Genomic DNA, 22,312 nt, shown 5'->3' with positions numbered 1-22,312 from the left:
TGTGCATATCATAGAGTCATGTATCATGTTTATATGAGACTCTTCACGTGTTTTCTGATGAATGAATCATTACATAGATATATATCATGATGCTTGTCTTCAGCCTTCTGACTTTTAATTAATTTTCATGTTGTTCCCTTTTCAAACAGCATTTGTATACTGAAATCCACCCATACAATCAGATTTCAAGCATTATTTGTGCACATTATAATGTCTTAGCTATTAGAAAATGAGATTTCATCAATGTCAGTGGTGAACAGGGTGAATATTCATATGCATGGAAAGTTGTTGCATCATTTAAGAAGCAAAAAATGGAAGAGGTTGTAATATCATAATATTGTAATATCGTAGATCCCTCCCAATACAGATTAGAATCATCCTACTACTGCAGCTTTACAGAGTTGACTCCAGGTTGAATAGTTTTTCAAAGGGACTCTGTGTTCCAGTTCCTGAAGGGACAATAAACATTTCCCATTCCAAAAATCATTCCATCTTCAACTTTCCTAATTGGCTGGCATAAAAACGAAGGTGAGTTGCTTGACATTTGAAGGAGAGTGAATGAATAACACTCACTGCTATTGTTGGAACTGCTATAGAGTCCCCTAAATCTCTACAGGGTCAGTGGTGTAAATAGGATTTTATGAAAAACGATACTTGAAAACGATACTTGATGAAAACCCATCAATGAATAAAAATAACTATTAAACTATTAACTACTCAATTTTTTAGTACTCACTATGGCTATGTCTCAACCACTTTAGCTAGTGGCTAAGTTTTGCCAAGTTACTGTAGTTATCTATGAGTCATTGGTGTGACTTTAGCACTGTACAGGGTCCAATAAAGATATTTAAAGGCCTACAGGCCCTAGCATGATAAACTGCCACTGTATAGGGTGCATACTCACCCGAAGAGGGCTTCATATTCTATAGTAGAGATAATATTACATGTTATTAATATTGCTTTGTTTGTTCCCGCAATACCGGGAATTGCAGCCATCTTGTTTTAAATGTAATACAACCCTATGTTTGTGTGTGTGCACATGTTTTCTCTAGTCCCATTAGTGGGGTTTAAAGGTTTAACCCCTATGTTCAGGGAGGCATATTTGCTGCTCACACCAGGCTTCATTCCTCCTCCAGCACGTAGGCACGTTAGCATTTTCTTCCCCCCTCCCACACTTTTGTCCTAAGAGGGCAATTAAGGAAACAAACGTTTTTCCCCAGATTAGACGGCTGGCAGCTTTGCATGCTAATGTAATGCCAAGTGGTTACAAATAGTGAGTGCTCTAATTACAGGCACTGTTTTCAATCAGAAATTGCTCAATTTCCCAGGATGAAGCCACTGTGGCAGGGGGGAAAAAGCACCATAACCTGACAGAGGCAAGAGACAATCATCATTGCTTGTGTGTAGGTGGGTGAGAGAGAATATGAGCAGAGGTAAAAGAGTCTGAGAGGCACAGACGCAGCCCCAGCCCACACTGTATGTGCATCGACTGCAATATGTAGCACTACAATTACCCCTCATTCACTGGCCAGCTGCTTAAATGTATGACACATATGCAACATGGCATTCCAGAATCAGCTGGATATCAAACGCCTTCAAGCCAAGCAATTTAACACAATTACCGTTCTGTCACCGCCAATAATAAAAAGGCAGCTATTACAAATGAATCCTGACTGCCGTACAAAAGCAGAGATGAAGAAAGCTTTGTGTTATTATTCATATTTCCTTTCCTGACAAGAGGTACAAATGGGAAGCGGTAGGGAAAACGGAGGCTGGTTGGTGGGTTGGTTTCATGTGTTGGTTTCACCAGTGACATCCAGGGAAAAGACAGTTGACTGACAAGGCCATCGGTGACAGAAATCTGTCTGATCTGCTTGCAGACAGCAGCATCCTTTCACCAAACCCAGTCTGGTACTAAACCCCAGAGCTCAGCTTTTGGATGGCCGGTTGGCCTGATGAGCACCGAATTATAACTGTCCATATGGAAAATGCAGCAGATACCTCACCACTGTCTGATAGCAATGATTTGGCTTTCTGGATCTCAAATTGGCCTCTGATGAGACAGGACAGCCAGTCTCAAGAGTGAAATGGATCTCTATGGTAAATGAAAAATATTTCAAGAAAGTTGAGCTTGTTCTTTAGAGAACTACTTTTAACAAATTCTGGGAGTGGAATTCAAACTGAACAGTGTGGATTTCCAGACTGAACCGGAGAACTAAGCTAGTTCTAAGTAGCTAAGGCCTAGAAACAATATTTGAGCGCTCTCTCTATCAGTTAAGATCTCTTCTGGAGAACTTGCTTCAGTCAAACTTTTAGGTTGACGTTTCCCATTAGAACAAACCCCTTTGACCACTGAAGCTACATGGGTGAGAAGCTTTGTGGAGATGCTGTGGTGCTGCAGCTCTGCAGCTCTGCAGTGGTTCAGCTTGAGCGCTCTTGATGATGCATGATGGAACCTTTTATCAAGACAGGTGAGGGAGGAAAGCCCTGAAACTCAGATTGATTAGATAGCATTCGTTCATGTTTCTCCAAAACCCACAAGCCTGTGAATAAAACAAGAGGAGTTAATGGCAGATAAAATCATTTGCAGTGGGAAGAAGAGGGGGAGAAAAATGACTTCAAAGATGGATTTGCACAGATTGTTCTTTTTATTATCATTAACAGTAATGTGATACACATGCCTCTGGTGACCTTTTAACAGTATTACATATTCCCAGCTGAGTCATTCATTAGTATGGCAGCACAAACAGAAGGCTGAGCGCAGCCATCCATCCGGAGAGTGTGAGAGTGTGCGTGTGTTAAGCGCACCCAGCCAGTGTGTCACACGGGAGCACCAAGCCCCCGGAGGTCGGAGGCAGCGCTGCTGAAGCATTTCATGCGTTATTTGGCACATCTGACAAGAGTCATGTGTGGCTGATCCTGTGCTTTCGATAAATACGCTTTCAGGAATCAATGGCATATTACTGCAGAGCGCAATCAAAGGTATATTAATTCTTATCTGCTATCAAGATCTTCCCTTGCAAAAAAAAAGCCTCACATGTGTCTCTCACATCTGGATGACAGGAGGAAGGCATGGCCCTTTTATATGTCAACAGCTATTAGCAGCACATTTAGGCTTAATGAAACACATAGAGTGCATCAGAGAAAAGCACATAGAGACAATCAACCACAGAGATTGGGACTGGAATATCTTGTATTTATGTGCGTGAAGACGTAGACAATGAAGGCTTCTAAATCCTTCTTGGCTTGGACATATGGTTCTAGGAAACGCTGCAAAGAGAAATTCAACCAATTTAAAACAATCTGACTAATGAAATCCTTTAAGTTTAAACAAAGTAATGTTGCATTGCAGAGAAACTTACAAAGTCAGAATGGCTCACAGAGGAGATGAAAGGAACCAGACGCCCAAAGTGCTTCCTGATGCCCGAGACATAGTTTTCAGATAAGGTTCGGACCTTAAACATTTTTTTATAAAAGGCATTTACACAGGAGAGGCACATGCAAACTGTACCAAATGGAAACATTTATTCTTCAGATTTACTGCTGTTTCACCAGCCTTCCACCCAGTGAGCTGGGATAGGCTCCAGCCCACCCAAGACCCAGAAGGATAAGCGGCTCAGAAGATGTAGAACCTTGACATTATGACTTCATCTCATTTATCAGAAAAGTTCTTTAAAGAATCATTCATTGAAAGGTTCTTTAGGAAACCTAAAGTGGGATTTTAGTGGTTCTAACTCTTTAAGCACCCTCATTTTCAATTCATTGGACTTCTATAGATACATGCACAGAAACATTTAAATCAGAACAGTAAGATAAATAAAGTAAAAGGCTTTTTACTTTATTCCTGGCTTTTAGAATCTCTTTTCAGGACTAAAGGCTAATGTTGAGGCTAGTGAGACTAAACAGAAAACACCTTATGTTTTTTTTTTAATATGATATAAATGGATTGCAAAGTTTTTGCCTGCATGCTTTGGCCTGGTGTTTATTCAATAAGATTTTACACTTGAGTAGCACTTACTGTGTTTTTTTTGCCACCATCATGTTACCTACGGTGGGCCACTGCTCTCCACCCTGAACCCCCAGAGCCTCCTATCTTAACAAGCCAATAAAGCCAGCTATGGGCCACATACACGCTAATAAAAATGTAAACTTGTGGATGGGTTATAGCTTACTGACTGTGAGAGAGAGAGAGAGAGAGAGAGAGAGAGAGAGAGAGAGAGTGTATGTGTTAGCGTTCTTATCTTTGTCAGATGCTTCGTTGCGAGAGCGGTGGAACACACTCCTGAGCCTCCTGGTTGGATTTGTTGGAATGTGTGAGAGGGAGGATTTTAGCGCCATGAGCCCAGCGCCAGAGAGCCGCAGACTTCATGCCATCTGTCTCCCCCTTCACTCCTCCACTTGCCAAACTTGCCTTTTTTTCCCCTCCCTCTCTCTCTCTTTCACTCACTCATTGCATCCCCCTTTCATCCCTCTTCACAGGACTAAGGGACATAGAGGGATCAAGCCGTAGACTGGGGGGCTCGGGCAGTTGAAGAGTTTCATAGAGACATGAGAAATCCCTTGGAGTTGTTCATTTTGATTAGTGGCCCAAGAAATGACGTTTAATTAGACTGCATTAGCCTGCTAAGTGTATTGACAGCTGCATGAAAATAATTGCCTATCCTTTCACCATATGACCAACATTTGGGAGAACAGGACTGCTGTATTAATGTGGGATATGTTGTATGGCTAAATTAGCTATTCTGTAATAATTGGCCATTTAATACAAATGAAATGAATATGAAAAAGCTGGAAAATTTGGGGGGTTTTGGGTGATTATTTTCTCTTTTGTAAAGAGTAATTTCATTTTGCATTACAGGAAAATGTATAGAGTTAATAAAAGTAGACTTTAACATGAAGCAGATATAAAACAGCATAAATATAGCAATATAAAACATACAGAAATACAGAGAATCCATCCTGAAAAGATCCCAAAGTTTCTGCAAAATGAAATCGCATTACTACATTGAGCCTCACGCATATAATAAGCAGATAAAATTACCTCACAGAAAGTTATTACACAAAATGGTTATAAAATCCTCGCATAACTGAGACATTGTATTGGGATGAAGTTTTGTCCTGAAACATGTTTTCTAAAAATCCATTGATGGCGGATAGCTACATGCTGTCGGAACAAAACCTCTTATCTCCATTTTTGACATTTTTCAGTTTATGACATAATTCGAAAATGCCTGTTACCCTTTACATTGTATGCAAATTCCATGATGCATGGACCAATAGAAATGTCCCAAAATGACTTGGAAAGATGTCTGGTTCCACTGACTTACGTTAACATAATACAGGTTTCTCCCTTCCCCTGTGAAGTTACCATTTTGGAGATACAAGGTTTTCTCCCAACAACAGAGATATGTTTCAGGCCATAACCTTATCTCAAAACATTTTTAGGCATCGAAGAACATAATTATCATTATTTCATGTAATAACTTTCTATGTTGTCGTTTTTAGAGATATTAAATGCTTTGGATGTCTGGCTCATTTCACCATATGTGTTAACAATTCTGACTAAAACAGAGCATTTCAGATCAGTCCACTCTGAATGACTTTATTTTCTTCTTAACCATTCAATTATGCAAAAATGAAAGCAACATTCAATACACAACATATACAAGAAATACAGAGAATCCATTCTGAAATGATGCAAACGCAGAGGAAATTAGGTGGCCTGAAAACGTCCTGTAGCTTCTGTAAAAGAAAATCACATTATTATATTGAACGTGACACAAGTAATAAGCATAAGAAATAATTGCTTGCTCACCCATGTCTAAGCATGTGGGATCAGCATCGCTTCATTAAAACCAGACCAGATCCCCTCATCAGATGAGGCTGAGTGCATGGATGGTCTTGACCTCTGGCCCTCTCTCTATGTGGGCTGACTGCGCCAGGGCCGTGGCGGACCCCACGCCTCCCCTGGTCTCACTCAACCTGCTGAAGGGGAGAGGAGGTGGCGGTGGTCCGGGTGGGCCGGGTGTTCCATGACCCGCACTGAGCACCAGGTGGCCGGGCAGCGGGCAGGGGGCCTTTGATGGCGACCCTTGGTCATTCTGCTTGGACGCCTCCTGCCATTGATCTGGCCTGCCGCAGCGGGGAGGGGAGCCAGGTGCCCCGGTGTGGCCTGGGATGAAGCGCAGGCTGGGGAAGCAGGGGCGGAGGACACATGACCTCTCCAAGCAGCCAGACCAGTACGCAGAAGCCAGGCTGGAGCGCTCAGATCATGGCAGGCAGACATGAGTGGACCAGTGAGCCAGCAGGGCAACAGAGCTAACCTCAGCTGAAGCCAGTGATGCTGCTTATGTTACACAATGCCATCATGTGCTGGGTTTGATTCACTCTTACAAATAAAGGTGCCAAAAAAGTAGTCCTTTGGAGTGACCATTTTTAAAAAACATTTTTAATTCTCTAAGCAACCTCACTGGTTCTTTAAAAGCAAATTTCAGCAATTTGTCAAAATGTCTACATAATTAAAGCAGTAAAATGTAAACAAGGACATTCAAAGAGGTTTGCTGTGAAATGGTGCATTGCAAAGACACTTACTGAGTCACTGCAGTCAAAGCATTTCATTCTTCTTAAAGCCACCTCATAGAAAGTTATTACACAAACTGGTTCAACTGCATTGCATGATACCTAAGAAATTGTTTTATGCTAACTTTGAGATAAGATTTTGGCTCAAAACCTTAAAAAATACATTCATGGCAGAGGTAAATGCAGGAGGGTGAAGGCCAAAATAGTTTATTTGCTATCCAAAACAGCCAGTGAACTGACATGTGTCTCCTGATTTTTTGTAATGTCATCATCTAATGTTAATAATAAAATGTGGCAAAAAGTTTTCACGTAATAACTTTGTGTGTGGGAGCCTTAAGAGGCATTAAATACTTTGGACGTCTGGTTCCTATCACCACCACTTTGAACAATTCTGATTGTCTAAGTTTCTCTAGAACAGAGCATTTCACATCAAAACACTCTGAATGACCTTCTTTATAGCATAACCATTTAATATTGCAGGATGATTTTAAAATCAGTGGAATTTCCCTTTAAAGAACCATTTGTGGAATCTTTTCCAAGTTTAAAGAACCATATAATGTAAAGGTTCTATACCAATTACATGCTTCATAGAACCATAGACCTGAGCCAAAAACTGATAAAAATAAAGGACATTAAACTCTTAACACGGATGTCCACATTGAAGAACATAAGGTTTATTATGAGATGAGCGATAGATGTCTGGCAGGTCTGTAAATGTTTATTAAATTAAGTGGGTAGTTTTTACTGCCCGCTCCTCTGTTGCCCTGAATATGAAATACAAACACAGGGCAATCAAACCTTCATAAATAAATATTAAAATAAATATATTTTCGGGTACACATAATGCTGGCTTCTGCCAACAGACAATGTCTTGTATAAATGATGAGAAAAAGAACATTAAATAAATGAGATGGTAGCGCTTACTGCATGCATTGCCCCTGAATATAAAACATAAAGAAAGAGGAATCAAACATTCATAAATAAATGCTAAGCATACTTACCTTTAATATTTCTCACACATACAAAGAAAAATGTTGTAGATTGCATATAGGCGTTATTACAGTAGCAAACACTTTGTTTATTCTATTTTCACAGTGCTTTTATGATCCTAATGACAGACGGGCCAGAGGAGAAACTTCTGAACAGCTGCTGTGATAAACATCATAAATGTCCTCCAGTGGCCTTTATGTAATGATATTAACTGACTTGTGGAAACAGGAAAAATAAATATTTTGAATGCAGAAAGAATAAATATGTGTGTCAAAATCATTTCAAGTTATTTTTTTTCTATAACTTTCCCACACACAATGACCACACTTGTTGTTATAGAGCATCATGACATTAGTGTCCAAACAACTGTCCCTCACAGCACTATGCAAAAGTCAAAGACTACTCATTTGTTTATTTAATTTCCAGTCAAAATGGCCATTTAGTACAAATTTTTCTTTTTTCAGCAACAGAAAAAGGAAGAAATATAAAACATATTTAACATGAAAATTGCTCAAAAGCTTCCAGTACTAAACTTGGTATCTAATATAGCAGTATTCACTTTCACACCTCTACTTCCACTTTAACTCTTCCATCTTTCCTATCTTAAAACCAACCACTTACATCTGTGTCCTCCCAAAGAAGTGGTTCCTAAAGCTCAAACTGACATTATGTTCTCCTTCATTCATTCACATAAGCATTTACCCAAACACGCCTCAGCTGCCCTGCAGATTTCTTACTCATGAGCATCTAAAAGGAGATATTTCTGCAGAGATTAGGTTGAAGATAATCCACTTGCATTAGAGAGGGGAAAGTTAAAGCAAAATAAGAAGAAAGAACAGGAGTTTCCCAAAAATTAAAAATGTTTTAAAAGACACAGAGAAAATGGGCCTCCTAACAACCATGCAAGACCCGGCAGACCACCTAAACTGTGACCATCAGATAAACAGAATTTAAAGCTTTCATCTTTGAGAGAAAGGAGAAAATTGCTTCATTCATATCTGGAAAAAAACACACAGGTATTTCTGACAAGAAGCTGTGAATGAGAAAAGGAAATAGACAAAAAAGAAGAACATTTGCACTAGAAATGAAACTGGAAATATGTGTTGATGTGTAACAAGGTTTTATGGACTGATGAGTCTAAACTTTTGGGACTGGAATGGCTTGGATTATAAACTTGGCAGACCAACTTGTAAGCATGAACTTCAGAGGTGTGGAAAAAAAATATTCTTAGAAAAACTGAAAGTATGTCAACTGAAAAGAAACTGTAGTAAATGTGGAATAATGAAAGCGGACACCCAAATAAAGTAAATACTCAAGTAAATACTCAAAATGTTCATATTGTCAGTTTCAGTTCTGTATATATATATATATATATATATATATATATATATATATATATATACATATATATATATTGTTTTTTTTCTGAAGTTAAAAACAAATAACTTTCTAACTTAATGGCTGTTTTGTCAAGGTGGTCTCTGACTTTTGCACATTAATGTATGGATTCTATGAATATGTAACTTTACACATATAATATAATATAATAATTAAAAAATTCAAAAATCAGACTAAAGCTAAGCTTAACTTTATCTTCACTCTCAAGAGATGTTTTGATTCTGCTCTTCACTATAGTGAGGCCTTCTGGTTTTACTACAAAGTCCTGACAATGTACAAAAACATGTAGACAGACATACACACAAATACACACTAACACACAATGAGTAGGGTGCATAATCCTGCCGCTCCCCCTGCTGCTGGTGCCAGTATGTGGAGGAAAAGCAGATTTGGGGGGGGGGGGGGGGGGGAGAAGAAGAAGGCACAGGATGTGCCTTATAGCATAAGGCTCCTCAGCTGTGGTATTTGTAGTTCTTCAGCCACTTTTCCCTGCACCAGGTCCCACTCTGGCATCATCTATGTGTCTATATGCTCTCTAATCACAAGCCCACAAACAGACCCCTGAAGACCTGCTTTAGAGACCAGGGGAGAGAGAGGCGGTAGGGTTGGAGGGGTGGGGGGTAAAGAGAGATGCAGCATCCACAGAGTCAGAGGAAGCCGCCGAGTGTTATTATTAATAAAGCATTAAAAAAGTAAGCACTTCAAAGCCCACAGGAGTCATGCTATCACACATGAAAGTAACATACTATGGCTTAATGTCTCCTAAGGCGTGTTATGGTGACGTGGCTTTGATTTGAAATGCATTGTGTGGCGAATGGATTTGCGCGAATGGAGAGAGCAAACGCGGCTTGGGCACAGACCATAATTTACAACCTGACCTCACAAGCTCTTCAAAGCATCGGCGAGTGAGGATATTTGGTGCTTACTGATGGGGGAAAACACTACTACACAAACAGCACCTGGATGTGTTTCCTTGGATGCAGCGATTGTTTGGCAGACGGGAAGCTTAACTTTTTATTTAAAAAGGGTTTTGAGGGTTGAGTACGATTTAAGAACAATGATGTGGTGACCTGACTCTTCATTTTTTTCAAATACACCCTTTAGCAAAGGCAACTATTTGTATAAAACAATGAGAACCCATAGAACCATGTGAATGCTCAAATGGTTCTTAGTATGGGTTAATGTCTCTATGATGGAGAACCTTTTGTATATGATAAAGAACCATTTAAAAATGGTTATGGGCCATTGTACCAAATTAGTTCTACAGCTACACAGTAAAAAAAGGCTATTTAATAAAAAAAAATTCAGATACTTAAAGAATTATGTTATGATATATTTATAGAGTACTTTCTATTGGGATGTGGCTGCTTCAAATCCTAACCCTTTTCAACTTGTGAAAACAATACTTTCATTTTTTGCAATTTTTTTTTTAATATAAAACATTTTTTAAGTCTACATTAAAAAATTAAAACGCTGTCCTATGTTTTCATGTCACTAACAAAAGACAGAGTTTTAGCCTATGGCTGGAGCCTTATTTTAACCACGCCCCGGCATTTTAGAGCAGGATGTGAGACTGCATCCCTGCCCCTCATGGCCACATGGTGAGACATGGAGAAGTCCTTCTGTTTTGACGTAAATGAGTCTCAAAGTCTGAAAATCAGTGTGTAAATTTAAGAACTGTCACTACCAAAACACATAACTGTTCTAAGCTGTGTTTGCTAGTCACACACTGGCTAGCATTTTTTTTAAGCTTACTTAAATAGTCATTATTGAAACATTTGATAAGGTTGTCTTATAAATGTTTTGGTAGTGAAAATAATGGAATGTTCAATCATTTGTCTGAATAAAATAAACATAATTAAGGTAAAGAGTCACTCAAAGCAAAAGGACTTTAGTCTAAAATTCAAGTCAGTTAAAAGTCTGGAATGTGTTTTCAACTTTGACTTTGAACTAGTTTGGCAGAACTAGTTTGACACATATGAGCACACAAGCATTTTGGTACTGTATAGCTTCCCTTTAGCAAAGACAGTACAGATGGCATGATACCACTTTTTTTATCAATAGTCATGCTGAACCCTTGAGCACCGATAATGATTGGATATATTTTATCTGTAAAGAATGCAAAGATTTAAAATGAGCAATTTTTCTCACACTTCACTTAAGATGACCACTGTCCTTGCTCAAACTGCTCAAACACTCTATTACCTCCTACCTTACAGGAAGAAATAAACAACTGATAACATGACTTACACAAAATATAATATTCATTTACTCTCCTTCATAACCGAATACATGACTATAGAATAGGAAAAAATTACTATTTAAAACAAAAGAACTCTTAATACTTGGCTGCCTATTCATTGTTATTTTAACGTCATGTTACTTGCGGCTACTGGTATTATGTTATCTACTCTTCCTCACTTTACATTGTGTTGTATTACAAGTAATTCCATGATATTTCAGTCTACATTTGTGACAGGTCAAATGTGTTTTTATTTGTTACAGTATTGTCTGCTCCTGTTGCCCCATCAAGGACAGTAGATATATAACTGATACTGGATCAGCACCATCTCTAATTGAAACCTCAAAGATCTCACCTGGTTCAAACTCAGTAATTTGTAATCTGCTTAACTAATCTGATAAGACATTTTCTGACATTTTTGTCTACACTGGCAAAAGTAAGTAGAGTAAAAGTACAACTTGAGCAGAAGTACAAAAGCAACAGGCCAAAAAACTACTTAAATACTGAGTTCTCTATATAGTTGTGTGCAAAGTTTGGGCAACCCTGGTCAAATGGCATGTGTTGTTGATTTTCTAAGAGAAAATAAGTTAACACTTCTGCATATTCTACTGCACAATTACTCTTTTTTAGTTTAACATTAATTGTTAAACTCTAAATAAATAACTGGAAATTGCATTTAGGCATGTTCCCTGTAGAGGATTTGTTAACTTATTGTCACTTAGAAAATCAACAAAACATTTTATTTGACTGGGGTGTTCAAACTTTGCATACGACTGCAGAACTGCACTGGATCTGTTTAGTACATCCAGCACCACAGGTGTATAAATCAGCAGAGGAAATAAACGTTGGTGCATGCTTTCTGCTCTTATTGGGCTCCTTTTGGTCTAAAAACAACCCTAAATCTCAGAGGTGCCCGATCATAAAGGAGTCCAATGCTAGTCCAATGCCGGTCCAATGCCTCTCCAACGGAACAAGAATGTTAAACATTAAAAATTAATTAGCAACTAAATGTTAATGACTAAAATATGTAACTGTGTAAAACTATATTTCCTTATAAATAAATGTGAGCAGATGATAATGTTATCATTTGAAAATACTCAAATTCATCAGGTTTTTAGTTGAGTACATGTAACTGGGTAAATATAACTAGCTGTTACCCACCTCTGCTGTAATTGTATGTAATTAATAGAATCACAAAAGTTCATATAATGGCTCATAGAAGAGTTTCTCTGGGTTGATTGTCTAAAATGTGTCTGAAACAAACTCCCTTTTAAAACAACCAGTGTTAACAGGCAATAATAATAACAACTAACATAAGGATGAATTGCCTGAACTATTGTATCAGTTTGTTAAAAAACCTTCTCTCATTCCCTATTACTCCACCTCAGACCCCATCTGTATTGAGAACTAATAGCTAGTCTGTCTGGGCTTCAGCAGTAGCAGATCGACACTGAAGGCAGCTCTGACAGAGGATGTCTTAATCACTGAGGATAATCAGGCTTAGTTAGCTCCAGAATTATGGGCAGAATTTTTCCACGATAAGCAAAAAAGCCTGCCGAAAGGCAGTGGCAGGGGGCTGGAGCAGGGGGCTGCTGTGAATTCTGGCCTGGCCTGCACTCCACAAAGAAAGGCCATTTTTTCAACAGGACGAGACAGCTGATTGACAATAGCGTAGCATTCACCTTGCGGCTTGGAAACAAGATGTTTACAGACGGATTGGGGGTGGGAATTTTGTCTCACTTTGCTTCCACTGGCAAATGACACCCTTGGTGGTTCAAAAAATGTTGGGGTCCCTGAACAGATTTCACAGTTTTATAAATAAAATGTGTGGCACAGACACAAAGATGAGCATAATAAAGCCCACTTTGAACCCAAAAGAGAGAATTGACGAATGCCACCCCACCCCCATGCCTTCTGTAGCATAATTGTTTTTAGAAATGTCACATATAGTCACTCTATATGCGGAGGTATTGAATCATGAATGTACAATACGTATGAAATTTTGACCTTGTGCTAAGTCACAATGTGGAGTAAAAGTAACAGATGGAAAAGTTAGTAATCAATCAGTATCTAATAAAGTCAGCACTGTGCAATATTTAGGAGTCACATTAGGTGGAGAAATGTCATTCAAGCCATGACATTTAAGGTCACTGCTGAGTGGAAACATCAGCACTGCAGATACTTCCATTGTGATTATTTTCTATCTGAGAAATGCTCAACATGAAGTGTCAAATTATCTAACTGTGAAGTCCATTCTGGCACCTAGTGGAATCAAATCCTTCTAGAAAGCAGTGCTGCTGTAATATTTACATTTTGAAGCTTGCTGGCTTAAGCAGCCAAATATGTATGCAGTAATATAAATAGCGATCAATGATATAAAGAGTCATGTTTTTGTCTGAATTCAGTCAATAAGAAAATGGAACAATGCTGACGCATTCTAAAACAGCAGCATTAGCAGAAGCTAATGCTCCGTGCTGAACAATGGTCCTCTATGCATGCCAGTGTTAGCATGTAGGCAAGACAATGTGGTAGACAGAAATATTGTTTACACAGAATTACACCAAAACAATGAGTAAAAGCTTCACTTAAATCATTTCCCATGCAGGGAACCTATTACAATTGTTTTGGATGTAAATTCATTTCCATATCGGGATAAGACTCCATAGCCCAGAGATATTGTTCTTGCTATCCCCTCTTGTGTTTATGCATATAGTCGAAGTGGGCTATTTATACTGCTTAGCTCAGCCTACTAGCGATACATGATTGTATTTTTTTTTCCTGTGAGCATTAACTTCAAAAAATGTTTTCAATGCACATTTCACTTTATGCAGAAATTCCAAATAGGACGGCTCTGTGGGTGCCCCATGACCCTGAAAATCCACTGCAGCTCCACTATTTGTCTAGTAAGCTGCGGGCGTCCCAAGTTTCTTAGGAGATAAGTAGTTCTGGCTCTATCGACGAACACAAAGCTTAACGTGCTGAGGTGAAGGAAAAAAAGAGAAAGAAATGGTCCAGCAGAAAGCAATCTATAGCACGAACATGAGAATGAATTATTGCAACACTATGACTGACACTAAAGTCTAAAGTGATGTATCATAAAATAATAAGTGCCTGCTAGGATCTGTAAGGTGATACTCCATCCTTTCTTCTTTCTACTTTTCTAAAGCAAATATGTGTCTGTGGGTCTGTGCTCTAAAACATAATGTGCAATCTTAGAAAAGGCACAGTAATGACTTAATGAAGCGCTTGGCCATGGGTGATTAACAGGGGTGTTGGAGGTTTTTTTTTTTTTTTTTTTGGGCCAGAAGAAGATTGGGGTGTTTTGGGGAGCTTTTGGGGAAAGGGAGGGGGGGCTAAAGGAGACTGAATGAAAAGAAAATGTCAGTAGTGCCCACTCAGCTATTTTCCCAGTCAAGATCAAAGACGCCGATGGACTGGCCGCACCGCGGGAAACTTGAAATGTTCCCTGCCTTTGTTTGCTGTTGCTAGGAGACTTACAGCCAGCAGAAAGTGTTTTCAGTAAGCTAGAAGATCAAAAACATTTCAAATATAAATTTTGAAGACTGCCATGTTTGAGGCCTAGACTTGCAATTTACAGTGGATTCACTGAGGAAGCACAAAGGATAATGATCTTTCTATATCCTGATGCTGGTCATGGTTTGGAGTGAGGGTTTATCGATTTTCTTCCTTTTTTTCTCTTAGCAAGCAAGGTAGATTATATACTACCACAACTGATTAGAGAAAGGCCTATTTTCTCTTAATGCTGCGGCCATCAGACAATGCCCACAGAAACAAAATGGTGACAGGATGAGAAGGTAGTTTCTCTTAGCCTGTGGCATACAAAACAAATACAGAGAGACACACACACACAGAGAGAGACAGAGAGAGAGAGAGAGAGAGAGAGAGAGAGAGAGAGAGAGACAGAGACAGAGAGAGAGAGACAGAGAGACAGAGAGACAGAGACAGAGAGAGAGAGACAGAGAGACAGAGAGAGAGAGAGAGAGAGAGACAGAGAGAGAGACAGAGACAGAGAGAGAGAGAGACAGAGAGAGAGACAGAGAGACAGAGACAGGGAGAGAAAGAGAGAGAGAGAGAGAGAGAGAGAGAGAGAGAGAGAGAGAGAGAGAGAGAGACAGAGAGACAGAGACAGAGAGAGACAGAGACAGAGAGAGAGAGAGAGAGAGAGAGAGAGAGAGAGAGAGAGACAGAGAGAGACAGAGACAGAGAGAGAGAGACAGAGAGAGAGATATGAATTATTTGGTCATGTACATTTCCTTCACTTAACCAACAATTCAATAGTGAGCTCTGAGAGTGGGTCACTGGGAGCTCATTAGCCATTATTAGTCTAACACTCCAATAAATGTCAGAATGTGCTGAGCAAGAGCCGCTGGTAATGGGCCCTGGGTATTATCAAGACTGCTCATTTAAGGCTGCGTGTCACGTTAGATAAAGGCCAGTGTGGACTGCTGGGCTGCCATCACCCACTATACGTGTGCATCGTTTTCACACTTTGCTGAAAAGCATGCTTTTGGGCAAGCGACGCTCCACGTCGACTCGACTGGATTGTGTGGTGCTGAGCTCAGACACATTTAAGGGACCAGAACGGCTCATGAAGAATAAATAGCCTAAGTAAGCGCGAGCTTTTTTAATCCGCGCAATTACTTAACGTGGTTTTCAACCACTTAACCTGAATACGTGACCTTACAGAGTCCAGACTTTCTCTTGGCGTCAGTAGCTGAGCTCGCTCTTCAGTGACGTCCTAACCAGAGCACCAATCGCGTTGCGAGCCTGGGGTCACACCCACGCGCTCCTGCGCGTTCTCATTGGCTGCTGCAGAAGGCCGCAGTCAAAAGGGCGGAGGTTAGCCTACAACACGCTTATATTAAATCAATTACTGTGGGGCGAGTTGGAAGAGGCAGGCCCTGCCTTACTCTCAGTGCCTCACTGTTACTGTTACTGACTCAATAAGTACTTCAAGGTGGTGAAGATCGTTGCTTTTCCTCAATGGAACAAATAAACATGGCGAGTCCAACCGAGAGTGACCTTCGTGTCTGGAGCGATTAAGATTAGAACCGTGCAGCGTCTGCCTCTTGTTTTGAGGAGGCAGAGCCAACTGGCACGGAGAACACCCCCCCCCCCTCTCTCTTTGTGTCTCTCTCTCTCTCTCTCTCTCTCTCTCTCTCTCTCTCTCTCTCTCTCTCCTCTCTCTCCTCTCTCTCTGTGTCTGTCTCTCTCCTTCTCTCTCTCTCTCTCTCTCTCTCTCTCTCTCTCTCTCTCTCTCTCTCTCCGTCTGCCGAGTGGCCACCGCATGGCGTGTGCAAAGATGACAAAAATACTCTCACGCCAAGAGATTTCCGTGCCGGCCAGGCAAACATCACGCAACTGATTGAGAGAGATGAAGCAACGCGGCTGGACACAGTGATAGTTTACACTGTCATCCATCACAGAAGTTTTAAATTACAAGTTAAGTCAGCAGCGGCTTAGCCTACTGTCAGTCTGCCTATTTATCTCTGTAGCTGTCAGCTCGTTCATTCATTCATTTCGTTTTGACTTACAAAACGGTCTATTTGGTTTAGCTTATTATTGGTCTATTTATCCATCTGACAAACAGATGGATGGATGACTAGGCAGGCAGGCAGGCAGGCAGATAGATAGATATACTCATTCAATCATTTATTAATTTATACTTACAACTGTCTATCTATCTATCTATCTATCTATCTATCTATCTATCTATCTATCTATCTATCTATCTATCTATCTGTGTTTAATCCATCAATTACTTCGTTAAATGGTGTATTTATGTGATTTTTATTACAACTTATTAGCCCTTTAACCAATCTAATATATTTAAGATCTGTTTATCTAGCTATATATACATATAGCCCCTGCACTATATGTGTCAATTAATTAATATATCCATAAATACATGTATTAATTATCCGTTAATTATTTGATTGATATACATACTTTACTTATTTAATACATGTGATTAGTGTCCACTGTGAACTGTGAGATTTGTAGGTGTAATGTGTTTAAGCAGTCATATCAAGTCTGTAGCTCCAGCTGACTGACAGTCATTGGTATTTAGTGCAGTGATGCTGTGCAGCGGGTCTGATGGGCGTAGTTTCTAGTCTTTGTCCTGTCCAGTACTGTGAGCGGTGGGCAGTAAAGTGTCCGAGAGTAGAGGGAGGCAGAGGCCGTGCTTCGTTTGTTTACTCCATTTCTACACCATCACGAGCTCTTTTCACCCGGCGAGATATCACACACACACACACACACACGGTGCGGATAGATCCTCCCAAGAGTGACATCATCTGCCCACACTTCACTAAATCAGTTCACACAGTGCACCGCAAACCGCGTATAAACCCAGAGGAGCACAACAGCACATAGACACAGTCAGAGAGAGGAAAGAACTGTAGCCAAGAATAAAGTCAGATAGATAGATAGATAGATAGATAGATAGATAGATAGATAGATAGATAGATAGATAGATAGATAGATAGATAGATAGATAGATTTCTGGAGAGTAATAGTATATACTAATAGTATAAAGTGATAAATGGCGAAATAAGCAGCAGTCAAAAATCTAATAGATGAGCAGCTTTTGACAGGAAATGTGTACTCGTGCAACTCACGCTTCCAAATCTTGGAGCAGTTGGAAGTGTTTGCCTGTACTCTCCGCTGCAAAAACAAACTCTTTGCAAACTTTAATGCAAACCCTAAAGTCTGGCCTGCAGAGCTCGGGGCCTAGAACAACACTCGGGCCTGTTCTGTCTCACTAAAACTGCTTTTTTTCGCCCAGAGCAGTAATGGTGTACTTTCTCCGCCTGTGACTGCTTTCTGAACTCTCCAGGCTTCCCCGTGGTGACTATAAAATGCTTCGCTTCTTCTCAGTTCCATGAAGGTTCAAGCGTTTATAACGCTGCGAGGAGAGGTAGTTGAGGAGCGAAAGATTTAGTAATGGTGATTAAGAGATGGGATTCTTGACTGAAAGGTCACAGAGGACAGAGTTACACATTTTACACGCAGAAAGCTAAAGAACGAGTCTCTGTGAACTGAGCAATTTAAATAAGAGATAAAACAGCTACTGACTTTTCATACCAACTTAGTTAATGACAGCTAATGACAGAGCTGGTTTAACGGAATGAACCCTCTCAGTTTCGCTGCTGTGTGAAAGCGCTGAGAGTTAACAGCGCAGTTTTTATACTTTCATACTCGCATTTTCAAAATGTATTTATTTATTTACAATTTTAGTTCTAGATTTGTGGGGTTGCGTTTTTAAATGTAGATTGTGTATATTTACTAAGCTGAGTTTTTTTTGCATGTATATGTATGTATAGATTTCAAGGTGTTTAGAATTTTAAATGTGTTTCTATTTTAAGTTGTTTTTTTAAAGAACTTTTTAACATAATTAAATATTTAAAATATTTTTTATCTAGATTTTCGGTTAATATTTGTTGTTTTGTTTTGTTTTATTTCTATAAAACCATTTTAAAAGATATTTTTATTAAAAGGTATTTATTTTATTGAGATCTAGATTTTCAGGTTCACGCTTTTAGAAGGGTTATTTTGGTATAGAGAACTCTTTTTGTTTCTCCTGAACCCTTTTTAGAATGTGTTTGTTTGTTTGTTTATTTATGAAGGTTTTGACCTTCGTGATGTTCGTGTTTTTACAGGGTTTGATTTGGTTTAGAGGGCTTTTTGTTTCTATTTAACCCTTCGGTTTATATATATATATATATATATATATATATATATATATATATATATATATATATATATATGATAACGCGATGGATGAAGTCTAAGATGAAGTCTAAGATCAGTCAGTGAATCAGTCTGGCTGCTGAAGAAATGTGCTGAAATTGCGGATCTCTGTATGAACTGATAAGTAACTCCAGCTGCAGTGAGCGCTCTCTGGAGCTGGTGCGCCTCCACTGGAGGCCGGAGCTCCCAGGACGGGACGCTCCTCTTCCCCCTCAATCTGTTGCTCCCAGGAGCTCCACATTTCAGCCATGCTGTCTCACTCTGGCTCGGTGTGGAGAAGCTTTGGTTGGGGACGGGTCTCTTTCTCCCTATAGAGCCGCGTTAAGAGGCGTAAAGCTGTGTGGACACAGGGGCGGCGCTGACGTCATCGAGCCCGAGTCACCCGCCGTGTGGACGGCGTCTCCAACCAAACACTTAACCCTTCAGAAAGAAAGAGAGGGGTTTCGGCCCGCGGTGTGGGTGGACAGAGCGTGAAACCGACTATCATCATCAGTTCTGAAGGAGAGAAAGAAAACATATATTCCCCCAAAAGAGAGGCTCATTCCGATTCAGCTGCGTTGTTGGGACAACGGGAACCATCCCTCAGATGATTAGTTCCACTTCAAAAGAATTTACTTTCCGCCGGAGAGAAACGTCCCCCTTTTGTGTCCCTACACACAGTTTTCAGCAGCAAAAAAGAAGAGTCGTACGTTTAGTCACTCTGTTTATTTTTGGCCTTCTCTTCACACTGCAATTGTATTAAATAAATAGAGGAGTGGCCACAATGGCCCGCCAGCTCATAAACATGTAGAGAAGGCTGAAGAAAACGTGTAACCAGAGGTGAGTAGAGAAGCCTAAACCCACTCACACAGGCAAAAGTGCTGTTACTTCAAAGAAGCAATGACTCAAGATGAAGTAAAAATAGCTGTCCTTAAAACCACTGGAGCAGAAATATAAAAGTAGAAGGTGAAAAAATATTACTAAATTACTCATTAACGTGTAGAACTGCAGTGGAACTTCTCACAACACCCAGCATTTATCTGCAGCTCTGTTCTTCTCTTTTTTAATGCATTCTTTGTCTAAAATAAAAACTGCAAAGTCTGATATGTGACCAGTCACAAAGCAGTTTAGACACTGTCCCCACCATAACATAATCCATTTAAACCCAAATGAGTATCAGCTAAATGTTAAAGAGGAACTCTGCTGTTTTTTCACAGTATCTGCACCCAAAAGTCAGTCAAAGCGGTTTGATTTGAAATGCTCAGTTCTCAGTGGTGATGAAAGGAAGCAGACGTCCAAGCATTTAATGCCTCTAGAAACTGCCTCACATAAAGAAAGCAGTATACAGAATACTCCGTGTGATACCTGAGACAATGTTTTATGGAAGTTTTGAGATTAGCTTTTGGCCTAAAACTCATTGTTCACAATACATTCATGTCAGAAAGCAACATGCAGCATGATGTATGGCAAAATAGTGCTCAAAGAAAACCTTCCTACTATTTTATCAAGACCAACATTACACATAAAAACTTAGAAGATACAAGTCCACTTGTCATTTTGGATAAAGTGTAGACACTCCAGTCACCAACACTGTAAAGAACTATTGGTAAGAGAAACCTTGGTCAGAGTTGGTAAGTTGCTCTACAGTGCAACAATTCAGTCATCTGACTGACTTTGTGTGCATCTCAACAATCTGTGGAATTTCTCTATATACAAAGTATATGTAGTCAAAGTATATGTAGATTATATATACAGTCATCAATCTTATACACTTATACACATAAACGTCAATGCTAATTAAATTTGTGCGCTCAGCAGAAGATATTTCTTTATTGACGCTTTGGCCGGTAAAGTATTGCGGTTGTTGTAACACAGAAGTGAACTATAGGCTATATGCAGAGATCTGAACATGGCAATCTTCAACACAACGAGCAAAAACTCAAATTTAAGCATGTCATAACAACATCACTGAGCTAATGGCTGATTACAGGATAGTGTCTTTAGTGAATCATCTCTCAAAATGTTCCACCTTACTTCCAAAGAAAACACAGTGACACTGTTCATTTCCCACTGACCCATATTAATGTGCTCTTTAGTCAGTGAGAAACAGGTTTGACTGTTCAGCCACAGGAGCGCAGAACTCCTTAAACGCCGTTTACAACCAAAAGTAATATAAATAAACTTGGCACTGCTGTCAATTAACTTGGATTTGTTGCTCTTTTTAAGGAACAGAGGGTCATGCATATAAACATACGGAAATCTGGGACATCTGGTGCAATTTTACACTGATTGGAACATTTCTGAACTGAGAGGTTTCCTCTGAAAACTGCATGCATTCAGACACCAGCATGATATTTGGTGTGCATCACTGTATACTAACAGCAGGTACCTCTTATCCAATACTGTACAAGGAAGGGGAACATCAGAGGAAAATAAGTTAAAAAACAAGAGTTTCCAAAACTGCACCTCAAAAAATCATGAAAAGATACAGAATCGTAACAACCATTCAAAACCTGATAGACCACCAAAACATAATCCGATAAACAGAATTTAAAGCTTCCATTTTTGAGAGAGGAGAAAATGAAGCTCCACTCTTGCTTCAGATCTGAAAATGTCCACAGGTGTTTCTGTCCATCCGTCCACTGTGAGAAGACAACTCATCACTAGGAGTCTGAAAGGATGTGTAGCTGTCAAGAGGCCCTCACTGACAAAGAGAATTTTCACCAGAACACCAACACTGGACATGTGAGAGTAAGGTTTTATGTACTGATTGGTCTAACTTTGTAATTGTGCTTACTTCCTGAGAAGCAGAAAAAACAACCAACTTCCAAGACTGAACTTAACAGTTAAATACATGTTTTTTTTGCTTTTATTTTTCTGACGCTGAAAAATGAATAACTTGCATTTATAGACTGTTTTGACTGGAAATTAAACAAATGAAGGCTGGTCTCTGACTTTTGCATAGAACTTCCATAATAATGTCTCATTTTACAATAAGTGTAACTTGATATGATGGCAGTATCTAAACAAACACTCTTAAAAATGAGCCAGAAATGGTTCTTTGCACAATGCTAGAAGAACCACCTGTATTTTCAAAGAGCATAAGTGCATTAGGGAGCTATTGTACACTAAAAATCTCAAAAATGCCATGATACAGCTTACTGAGGTTATTAAATTTATGTGCAATACTGATCAATGCTAAATATGCATGTAAATACAGCACACTGACCTCCTGGGCTGTTGTAAAAGTTATGTCAGTACAGTCAGTCTGAACTGTCCACCATCATTCACAATGCAGTAACGCAATACAATAGTACAACAGTACAATACGAGTGACGTCTTCATGCTTTA

General features: G+C 39.5%; 1 protein-coding gene across 4 annotated transcripts in view; it reads right to left on the bottom strand.

Annotated features, from left to right (window-relative positions):
- Nucleotides 1-2,638: 2,638 nt before the first annotated feature.
- Nucleotides 2,639-22,312, bottom strand: part of LOC108432946 (caskin-1-like) — a 94,474-nt gene continuing 74,800 nt past the window's right edge. Inside the window, exons 3-4 of one of the 4 annotated variants that reach the window (XR_005130608.1) lie at nt 5,816-6,189; nt 2,639-5,742 (exon numbers count right to left, since the gene is read on the bottom strand). Coding sequence is in view for 1 of the 4 variants with exons in the window: in XM_037540767.1 (XP_037396664.1) it covers nt 5,874-6,189 (316 nt within the window). In the remaining 3 variants the exon portion in view is untranslated. Of the gene's footprint in view, nt 6,190-22,312 lie in introns of all 4 variants that reach the window. The other 3 variants (XR_005130609.1, XR_005130610.1, XM_037540767.1) reach the window with 3 other exon arrangements.

This window comes from Pygocentrus nattereri, chromosome 8 (assembly GCF_015220715.1).
Source record: "Pygocentrus nattereri isolate fPygNat1 chromosome 8, fPygNat1.pri, whole genome shotgun sequence".
In the NCBI taxonomy this organism is placed as follows: Eukaryota; Metazoa; Chordata; class Actinopteri; order Characiformes; family Serrasalmidae; genus Pygocentrus; species Pygocentrus nattereri.
The sequence above is the reverse complement of the archived record's forward strand: the minus strand, read 5'-3'. Positions and strand labels throughout refer to the sequence as shown.